The sequence below is a fragment of the Panicum hallii genome, chromosome 4, assembly GCF_002211085.1.
Source record: "Panicum hallii strain FIL2 chromosome 4, PHallii_v3.1, whole genome shotgun sequence".
Classification (NCBI taxonomy): domain Eukaryota; kingdom Viridiplantae; phylum Streptophyta; class Magnoliopsida; order Poales; family Poaceae; genus Panicum; species Panicum hallii.
In genome coordinates, this window is record NC_038045.1 from 3,691,179 (window position 1) to 3,702,383 (window position 11,205).

Here is an 11,205-nt window from a genome sequence, read left to right on the forward strand (position 1 = left end):
CCAAGGAGTACGAAGGCCAGTACAGCGCGCCGGAGCCAGAAGACCCGTACCGCGAGCAGGAAGCCGCCGCCGCCGCCGACGCGTACGTAAGCGAAGGCAAGTTTCATCGACCCCTACGTGAGCGGTTGCATCCATGTGAGGACGTCTAGTTGTAGCTCTGGTTTAGGATCGATTACATATACCCGTGCTTGAGTGATTGAGTGTGCTCATACATGCATATGAGTAGTTATGCATATCCAGAGTTGAGATTAGGATATGAAGGGTTTTGGCTGAGGCTAGGGCAGCTGGGTATGCTGGAGCCGGCGCTACCGTGGTGGTAGACTGGCAGGTGAGTGTTACCGTGGAGGTAGGCTCAAGTTGACATGTTGAGGAATGGTTGCTGCCCTGGTGAACCATAAGGACCGAGTTGTTTTGACATCTCACCTAGCTTACTTTAGTACGACCACAGGTTCCGTTATGGGCCGGACTTAGCCTAATCCCACTGGTTAGCCTGACGGTCGCAGGGATGGTTCACGGGTATAGACCATTGGGGTCAGGGCCCGAGGGTTTGTGCGGCCGGGCTGGGGCGTGACCACGGCTGGGTGTCGGCTATGTCGGTTGTCCGTTCGGGCAGTCGAGCTTGTGGGTACAGTGTACGACCTCTGCAGAGTGTGGAATCCATTCGAATGGTCCGTGTCCACGGAATGGACAGGCTACGGTGTGGTCCTGACAACTAGTGAGCTACCTACTGTGGGTTGTGTCGGGAAGAGTTGCATACCATAAGAAGCAGTACTAATGCATTGTGCTTAATGTGTGTCATGCATGTCATTCCCCTCCCGTAGGGTGAGGTGGAACTTGCTGAGTACTTTGGTACTCACCCGTATATGACTTATTGCAGAGGATCCTGATTTCGTGCCTGAGGAAGGCGAGTAGTTCGTGCCCTATACCCAAGTCTGGAGTGGTGCCGTTGCAGTAGAAGCCACCATGTCAGATGAAGAGTTTACCCTTGCGTTTATCACGGCTACTGTTGTATTCCTAGTTTATATTATTATTGTAATCGAACGTATTAAATAAAGCTATGTATGACTGTGGCACCACTTGTGTAATGTATTTTCACCAGGGACTATTTTTCTGGTGTTTAAATACATGTTTAGCTCTGGTTGTTTAGACCGGGGCGTTTCAGTCTACATGGTGGATTCTCGATTATGGGAGTCATCTGACTTTTAGATTTCCAAATTTCCAAAGTCGAGCCTTCAAAATCGATCAGAAGCTGAAACAAACAGGATCTAAGTACACCTAACGTGGCCGGATCATTAAGTTGCAATTATAATAAAACTATCTAATAAATATAGAATGTGTGCATGGCTTGTATGTCATTATTGATCGTGATACAAAGGTCACAACTAATAAAGATGGTTAAAAAGAATCAAGTGGTTGACACTATTATTTTAAGGCTCACCAAGAAAAGGGGACAGAAGATCAAGCCTTAAAATATAACGTGTGTTATAGACTAGGAGAATTCAAACCCTAATTTTTAAGACACAATCAATTTGTGGCTTGTGGTTGGTTAGTGTCTAGCAAGATAATTTGATTAACTATTTATCAAATTTATATAGTTTGATATTTTTAAATTAAAATATGCTTTATAAAAGTGGACAAAGAGATCCTAGTTTTAGTGTCATGTTCTCATTAAACATACACATGTTCTTATATCCAACTCAATATTAGTTTCCTGTAGACCTATCATATGCGCTGCCTAGTCATCATAGACCTTCCTTTCCTATCACTACTCTCATGGAAGTTGTTAGATCGTACTGCCAGTTGCGACAATCAATCTCGCCTTTGTCTCAAAATTATGTTGGAGTTCAATAGAATCCCTTCTAACTAGAGCCTTATTGCAAATAGTAAACGGTGATAGTAGTATCCTTCGTCCCACAACTTTAGTAGGGCTCTAGTGAATCCCTTGATATAATGCAAGTGGTGAACTTGGAAAAGAATGGCAATCCTACGAGGGAGACAAATCTCGCTGTCTATTTATTAACAATGTTAAAAGATTGAATTAGATTTGAAGGGGAGAAATAGTCAATTGAGTATTTCTAAAGAAAACTAAAAGAATCAAATCATACTTTCAAGGATAGAAAAGATCAAATCGGACTAAGGTACAAGGTCATATGCATCTGGACACACCTTGGAGGGGGAAGACTAAATTGAAAGGTCAAAGAGGATAGTTTATTGTGAATGTCATCATCAATACGGCACTCATGCAATGATAATCTACATGATCAAAGCTGAACAAAAAATTTCTAGCAAAACTATATAAATTGACAATAGAGGGCCATACATACACCCATTAGGGGTAAAGTGGATCTAAAATATGGCTAAAAACATGTTTGGTGAAAAAGATGCATGGCAAAGTGAATTCATGCATACCTATAGATTGGATCTAGATCGGCGAATTTTAGATCGGATCTAGATGGGAAGCGCTCCTCCTCCACGACATCAGGAGATGATGTCTCTCCAACTCCTAATGGGACGATCAATAGTTGCGCCAAAAACTCACCTCGTATTTATAGATAAATTTTGAGAGGCGGTTTTCTGCTTAAGTCCAACATTGAAACCAAATATAATTCTGATCTCCATATATATAAAAATAGAAATAAATTCTAGTATAGGAAAATAGACTTGTATATGTCTTGCACAATAAGGCACACAATATTGTACCCTTTTGATTCCAAATATTGTGCAGGTACACCAACACAACACATTGACTTTTGACCCCTGAGAAAAATACTGTAACAGCTCTGCTACAACCTGCTGCTGCAAATTGCAATACGCGAAGAACATGTGTGCAAATCAGCCTACCTAACTAGATGAAGAACCTACCCAATAACTAGAATCTCTAATAGACGAAACCTGACCCTGGAATCGGGCGGTTCTCTGGCCCTCGTTGATCCACGTCGCTCGTTAGCCTGCCAGCCGTTTGATCCAGCGTTCCAGCGACATCAACCGTTCGATCGTGGTCGGCGCAGGCCTCGTGCCCGTTAACCCGTGAACTAGAGCGCTCGCGACGCTCGGCCCCAGCCGCTGCCCGGTCAAGCTATCGTGCTCCACCCGAGCCGCCACCGCGTCCCCCTGCTCCCTCTGCACCGGCAAGCTCCACCCCAGCCGCCGCCCAGCCAAGCCTCCGTGCTCCGCCGGAGCTGCTGCAGCATCCCCGCTCAGTGGAGAAGCAGCGGCCCCCGCCCTAGCCCCTGCGCCGATGGGGAAGCGGCATCACCGCCCCGCCCGCGCCGTTGTCGTCTGCAGCTTCGCAGGCGCCCTGTCCGTGCAGCCGCCTGCCGTGCTCGCGTGGGGACGCAATGGCCAGGAGCGATGGCGTCCCGTGGCCGCCAGCCAACGGGGGAGCAGCAGCTACCAGCGGCAGGCCGGCCCTGCACCCATAGAAAGAAGAGACGGGGCCAAATCGCCTCCGTGCGCTCCCTGCTCAGTCCCGCTCATCCTCTCCCTTTTCCGAATTTCTTCTTCCTATGCTCCTAAACAGAAGATGGCCACCTCCCCGATCTCCGACAATCAGCCACCATAGCTCAATTGGTCCGACGATGAGCACCTCCACACCCACCTCTACCTCTCTCCTCCCTTTCCCTTCCGGCGCCGAGCTCCCCACGAGCTCCAGAGCCGCATCCATAGCCGCCTGTTGCCCCCCTCCTTTCCGTGCCCTAATCCCTGACAAGAACCCCCCAAGTGGGTTGCCCTCACTCTCCTTTACCTCCCCAGGCCTTCGGATTTGGAATTGGTAGCTAGAAACGCTGCCCGCATCAAAGCTTAGTAGCCCAGCCATGGCGGCCAAAGCAGAGAAGGGCACGAGCACCTGTGCTTTGTTTCTTCCATCCGTATCCCACTTGCTAGTTGCTACCCCTCTCTCTGTAAATTCCAAGCGGGCCCAAAATGAACAGTCTCAGCTAAAGGTATTTTTGTATGTGTGAATTTGAAATTTTTAAACATCATAACTGATAGGTTTGTTCAATCCCTTGGAAGCTCCAAACAAATACGAATTTGATTTAATGTGTATTGAACGCAAGCTGCTTGGGGTTTTGTAGCGTTTTACTCCAGTTCAGGGCAGTAGTTATACTACTATTCCTGTATGTAAGTATTTTGACTTCAACACATATTTCATCTTGAGTTACAAAAGAAAGAAAAAAAATCATTCCAATCTACAGTTCTTTACCCCTCTTACTTGAGCTATTAGCCTTTGTCTTGACTTTGTTTAATTCGTGAAGTAGCTTTGGGAGGTCGAAGAATATCTACTGGGTTTATGTTTGAACCCGTCAAGGAGAATCCCATAATTTTGGATTCTCTGATTATTAAGCAGAAGTGACTGAGACAACAATATTTCTAAACATCTTACTATTTGTGTTTTGCTTTTGCGCTTATTCCTTGATGCGATCCTATCATCTCTAAAGTAGCGACACAAGTGAAACCTTCTATTAGTTTGATCTGATTGTTGTCGTTTATAGTCTTGCTTCTTCCAGTTCAATAACATATATTTTAACCTACATTTGTACAGTTGGACCTACAGTAGGACTAACAACACAAACTGCACTATTTAAATATGAAGTTTACGCAGCAGCTGTGAAGCGCCAGGCTGAAGAGCAACGTCGTCGCTCTCGGCCAGCTCTCTCTCTATGCTTTGCCGCGCCTGGTGTTTCTAGTAAGGATTCTATCTCTAACGCAATGGACTTGCAGCGCCCCAACATGTTTTGGAAATTGTTCGACCCAGATTCAGGACTCTAATCTACAATTGGCATGCATAGAGACAGAGTCCTCATCTGTTTAGGAAAAGCCTTAATCCCCAAGGAATGTATAATGCGGCAGAGGTTGCTCAGTCTTTTTATATGCTAGTTTCCGAAGTTTGCTCAGAACCGAAGAATTCCATGCCATGTGGGCAGCAGGCCACCAGCGAGCAGGCCATGGTCCTGCGGTATCGCGCGCGCTGCAACTCCGACACGGCCCCCGCCGGACCGTGCGCCAACTGGTTGGTGGGCTTCCCCGGCCATGGGCTTTCAAGCGGGCCCGTGGCAAACGCCGCAACCTATTAACCCTTTCTTCTTTCCGTCGACCCACCGCATCTCGTCCCGTCGCCTCCAACTTATGCCTGTAACTCGGGTGACCTCACCGCCGCGCCGACCACCGCTGCCATCGCTCAATTCTATTCTGCCATCCGCTACCCCGGCACCTCCTGCCTGTACTTTACCGTGGTGGTGCCTCGCTCCCGCCACCGACCTGCCCTACCGCTCTTCTTCCACTCGGTTAGCGGTACGCCACCATCTTGGACCCGTCGTCCTTGATCTGCAACTGCCGCTAGGCAAACCACCAGCCGCGACTAGCCAATAAGGCATAAGCCTGCTAGCCATGGATCCATTCCCGAGAAATCGGAAGCCTAAAACCCCTAATCCTTAATCCCAGCACCTCGTTTCTTCTCCGACCACGATGACCTTTGCCAGTTCCTCACTTCTTCTCTGGTCACGGTAATCTTCTCCGGCTTACCTCCAACAGCAAGACGACTAGTGTTCCCTCTCAGCACGTTCCGATGCACACATCCTATCTATTGATTTTTGGCTTTTTAGGGAGTCCTTTGTTAGGTGTTTTTTTACCTGAAATTTGTCGATATTGCTTGCTAGCCAGTCTGTTTGCACTTTTGGGTTCCTCCCATGATGATCCATCGATTTGATGTAGCCTATGCCAAGCACATGGCAGGAATCTAAACATGACCTCGGTAAAAGGTGTGAAAACGGACACATTACCTTACTAAAAAGAGTGAAAACGGACATGAGAGAGTACGAAGGATAAGTTCAAACTGAGTTGCATTTTTTTAAAAAAAACACACCCAAGAATTGCTCTTGTTGAAGTATCCCAACCTTATTTGTAGATCTTTGTGATCTTTCCATAGGAGAAGCACTTATTGAGATCCTTCCGAACAACCTCAGATCTTTCCTAGTGGATGAAACTCTAAATAGGTATAGGGGGTTACAATGAATCAATACAAGTCTAGGTACGGGAACTCTATAAGGGATGAAACTTGCAACTGTAGTGACAGATTGAATTCAGTAGTTTAGTTTTTTTTTTTTTTGAAAAGATACCACTCTACGAGTAATCAGTGGAGCATGACCGTGTGAAGTATACAATTCTAGCTGGAGCCGTCTATGATTGCTTACACACTCTATATCATACCATAATGGTACTCTCATAATGAGAACTTTCTTCCTTTTATTAACCGACTTCATTTCCTCCTAGAGGTATAGTTTTGTTTTCTTCTCTGCATCAATAGAAATTTGCATCGTGTTGTGTGGTTCGTTGAAAATGTATCTGCATGAATGCTCCCAATCGACGCATTAAAAACTCCTCAAACCATATTTTCTTACTACGTAGCACGTTGACTATCCCCTAGCCAACGGTAGCAGTATTGAGCAAGAGATCATGATAAATAAAAAAATAAAATATAAGAACAAGCGTGATGTGGTAATGCACCATCAAGACAATTGTGTCACTATGATTGGGTGATCTGATGAGCCTCAACAATGGCAACATGCAGGAGAGCTTGTGGGAAAGGCCCTAATGAGTAGTAGTTTCATCCTTGCATTTGAAGTGAGGTTAGCTATTCATGCAGCGAAAGCTGGTTGGCATCCATTCCCACCTCTTCCACAAAAAGAAAAGTAAATTGTGTTCCTCCCTCCACTTTTTCCCCACACCATCTAATCGAAATCGAAAGTCCAAGTGATCCTTACATGTGTGGAGATTTCTTCCAAATGAAGTTGAAAAATTTCACAAATCTAGTCGAAAATTCCAAAAATATGTAACTTGAATTAGGGGCCGTTGGATCCTAGACTAAATTACCGTCACATCGGATGTTTGGACACCAATTAGGAGTATTAAATATAGGCTAGTTACAAAACCAATTGCATAAATGGAGGCTAATTCGCGAGACGGATCCATTGAGCGTAATTAGTCCATAATTTAATAATATTGTGCTACAGTACTAATGATGGATTAATTAGATTTAATAGATTTATCTAATGAATTAATCTCCATTTATACAATTAGTTTTATAGTTAGCTCATACATAGTCTTCCTAATTGGCATCTAAACATTCGATGCGATCCGGACTAAAAATTAATCCTTAAATTCAAACAGCACATTAGACATCTCATAGAGTGAGGGTTAATATGAAACAAAATAAGGCAAGTCTATATAAGGATGTTCTGGATTGTTCGGGCAACGCCCTGGGCAAAGGCACGCACGTCAGCTCATTGCACAGTCACCGCGTGATGGCTACAGGGCCCCGACCTCCTCCGGTCACGGCAGCGGCAGAGCGAGCGTGGCGAGCAGAGGTGTGGCGCCGACATTTCTGGGGAAGCAAAGGCGTCTCGGCGGGTGGAAGCGAGCGAGATGTACCAGACAGCCGGCCCTTCAGGTGATTTGTGTACCTGGACTTGTCGATCTAATCCGTTTCAAATTCTAACTCCTAAACTACTTTACTAACAAAAGAAGAGAAGAGGCTCATGAACTACATACATATACAACTAATATATACGAAGAAACCGATCAAGTTTGTCAATTGCAATACACTCAAATGCTGTCCCTTTACATGTGCCCCTCTCCTCTATTCCTAACCACGGGATTTAGGTTTGCTTAGCACGGAGGCAAACGGTAACAAACAGGGTCCACAAGTGTGAAGTTTGTTTCTAATCAGTCGTGCTCGAGGTGGAGGACGTGCGTGGTTCGCTCAGCAAGCACACAACACAAGGAAGAAAGGGAGATCAGGAACGGGACGGATTGGACTTGGGCTCGGTCCACGCGCACTCGTCCCAGCCTTCCTCCACGGCGGCCCGCCTGCGGGCGCGCGCCAGGAGGGACGTGGCCACGGCCACCACCAGCCGCGCCGGCACGTGCGCGCAAGCCTCCAGCCGCCGCAGCGCGTCGTCGCGGCTGGCACCGGCGCCGCAGCTCCCCCCTCCCGCTGAAACCTCCCACCAGAGCGCGGCGGCCATGGCGACGCGCGGCGGGACGCGCGCGGCCGCGGCGTCGGCCCCGCAGGCGCGGAGCGCGCGGCAGGCCGCCGCGGCGCGCCGGCGAGCCGCCCCCGGCGCGAGGCCCATCCGCTTGGCCCACCCCTCGAGCACCGCCTCGGCGCGCCCCGCGGCCGCGGCCCGCCTCGGCCGCCTCCCGGCCCGCGCCCACCGCGCCGCAGCCGCAGTCGCCGTGGACGCCGAGTCGGCCGTGGACACGCACGAGCTCGCCGCGGACGCGTACCCCTCGTCCTCTTCTCCTTCTTCCGCCGTCACCGAGCCGCACCCCGCTTCGGCGCCCGGGAGGAGGAGGCGCGTGCGGCGGTGCCGTGACGCGAGGAAGTTGGCGCCGTGCACCTTGGCGTCGCACGCGGCGCAGAGGAACGCCGCGTCCGCCGCGCAGTGCACGGCCGCGGGCGCCCCGCAGAGCTCGCAGCGGCACCCCGCCGCGCCCGTCCAGGCGACCCCGCACCCGCCGTCGCGCCCCATTCTCGCGCGCGCGCGCCGCCGGGTCCTCCTCCCGCCTCCTTACTCCGTCCTGCCGCGCCGGCTCGGTCACGCCCTCTTTGCTTCCGTCCACCTGCGTCGCTGCGACGCCCGAGGCAAATGCTTCCAGGCGAGGTTGATCGACGGAGCGTGGAGTGGTTAGCAAGGAGCTCGGCGCGGCGCGTATTTAAGGAGGCGGAGGCCGTGTGACGTCGCCGGTCGCCCCTTCCACGTGCAGCTCCGAGGGAGGGCCCGTCCCTCTCGCGAGGACGACGTGGACGCATGCGGGGTCGCTCGCTCGACGCCTCGCCCACACAGCTTGCGTTCCTTGTCGTTTCTGCAGCTCTGAATTCCCTCGCTTTCGGACCATGGCAGGGGGAATCCGGGCTCCCGTTGGCCGGTCGCGTCCGAGGCAGCGGTGCTGGTACTCGCTGACGACACGCCAGATCCGGCGCATCCACACATGCAATACGTATTGGTCGATCGAATTCCGTATCGGTCGTTCCTGCCAGCGACCGACCACGCACAGCAGGAGTCCACGCCGTGCGGCAACACAACACCTGACCAACCAAACCTCCGGATGCGTCGCGGCAACGGAACGCTTCGCTGCTGTGGGGGAGGAGGAAGAAAAAAAACTATCGGCGGCCAGGTGACACGGTGCCGCGCCCGGGGCCAGGAAATCGATTCCGGCCGCGCGCGCGTGTCGAGCCGCGCCAGGCGGGGCAGGTCATATCGGCCGCAAACTTGTGGCGTGGGCTCGTGGTGACGTGCCACGGACCACCATTTTTTTTTCTTCCTGACCAGCCGTTAGGGTCTAACGATCGGGAGTCACGTGAAACGGAGGCCACAACCTCGGCGGCGAGTTTGGCGCTGCGTGTGATCCGGGGGCGCCGGTCGTGGGCGATGGAATCCGGAGGGATTCTTGTCTAATGTGTGGGCGCGCGGCCTCCTCGCGCCATCCTCTCGTTCGCTGTTCTTCTGGAACCTTCAGCTTCGCCTTTCTCTTGCGTTGCATGCTTCCGGTCCCAAATCGTGGCCAAGGGAGTGCTGGTTAGTTTTACCGGGAGCGTCAAACCATGCTGCGTCCTTCGCTCCGCAAACATCTAGAGAGAACACGGTCACAATCGCAACCACCTTTCCTCGATTATTCCGTCCCTCAGAAACTTGATAACTAAGGATTACCTCTTCTTTGCATTTGCGCCGTATAGTGCCGGTCAGATTTATAACAGGCAGCTCTGTTGATCGTCTATGCGTCTAGCACAAAACAACACGCACGGGGACTTAGCACGCAGTTTGTTTTTATAGAAAAAAAACCAAAAAGCGAACTCTTACGTGGCGTTCCCAACGTGCATTGAAATTAGGAAAAAATTTGGTTTACATCCTTAGGTTACAGCAAAAATCTGATTTTCAATCTTAAACTAGATAGGAGGGACCATCCAACTGTTGAAACCGGGCAAATTTAACCCTTAAGATAGTGTCCAACGTAATTTTGTATTTTTAAAAAATAAAAATAAAAAAATTCTAATTAGATCTAAAAAATTAAAAATAATTTATTTTAAATCAAAAAAATAAGAAACTAGTGCCAAATTTTTTCTAGTAACCTAACCTACCTATTATCGCTCTATTTGAATCTTATTTATTTAAAACTATATAAAAAAATAAATCTGAATAATTGATAAGTATAATGCCAATAGATAGATTATATTTTTAGAAAAAAATTTTAATATATTTTTTATATTTAAAATAAATTACTTATAAATTTTTTAGTTTAAATTTGAATATTTTAAATTTTAATAAAATAATTTTGATAATTGGATGGTCTTTTTTATCGATTTTATAGTTTAAAGTTGAAAATTAGATTTTTACGATTAGTTTTACAATAGTTCGGGCGTATAAAACATACTTATGGTCCATTGGTTCCGGGGTTCGCAGCTACCATATTATCACAAATGCTCACCTTGGTAGCTCCGCTGGCAGGTAGGTGTCGCAATTCTGCATGCATCTTCCGGCAGGAGATATTTCCGCGGCAAATTGAAAAATCCGCACGCGACTGCTACGAGAACCGAACCGAAGGGGATCGGTCGACGTGGCGGCACCTCGTCGGCGGATCAGATTTGGCTGGCGAGCGAAAGCGACCCGCGGGGGCGCTCCCCCATGGAACGTGCGGCCGGGCCAGCCGCGAGCCGCGCGGCGGGGGCCCGCCAAGGGGCCCGGAAAATGAGTGACGGCGACAGCCAAGCCGGGGCCTCGCGTCGCCGGCCACCAGTTTCCGGGGACGCGTAGTCTGGCTTCTACCTGGGCGGCTCGCACGGAGGGCGCGCTCCGACCGTGCGGGTGGCGCCACGTCTCCTGCGTGCGCGCCGGGTCCTGTGGACAGGGGGGCTCCTCCTGTCCAAACGCACTGTGGGCTCTGTGGCTGTGGCCGTCGCGCGCGAGGGATTAGAAGCGTCCGGAGAAAGTTCGTGCGTGCGGACACGGTGCACGTGCGGCGGCCAAGAGCTGAGGGCAAGGACAAGACGCCATTTTCCACAGGTGGTTCGTGATGATAATAAAACGGTGGTACAATACCGTTAATACCCACGTGTGAGAGGATCGAGCCGCGACGCGTTACTGAAATGGGGCCTAATTTAACTAGACGATCCCAGTTTATGTATGCAAATAGAAAAAAGAGACAAAA

At 49.6% G+C, this 11,205-nt stretch overlaps 1 protein-coding gene across 1 annotated transcript; it reads right to left on the reverse strand.

Moving 5' to 3' along the window:
* Positions 1 to 7,194: 7,194 nt before the first annotated feature.
* On the reverse strand, positions 7,195 to 8,697 carry LOC112888602 (B-box zinc finger protein 32-like). The gene has a single exon (XM_025954856.1). The coding sequence runs from the start codon at positions 8,529 to 8,531 to the stop codon at positions 7,794 to 7,796; it is 738 nt and encodes a 245-aa protein (XP_025810641.1). The 5' UTR covers positions 8,532 to 8,697; the 3' UTR covers positions 7,195 to 7,793.
* Positions 8,698 to 11,205: the final 2,508 nt, after the last annotated feature.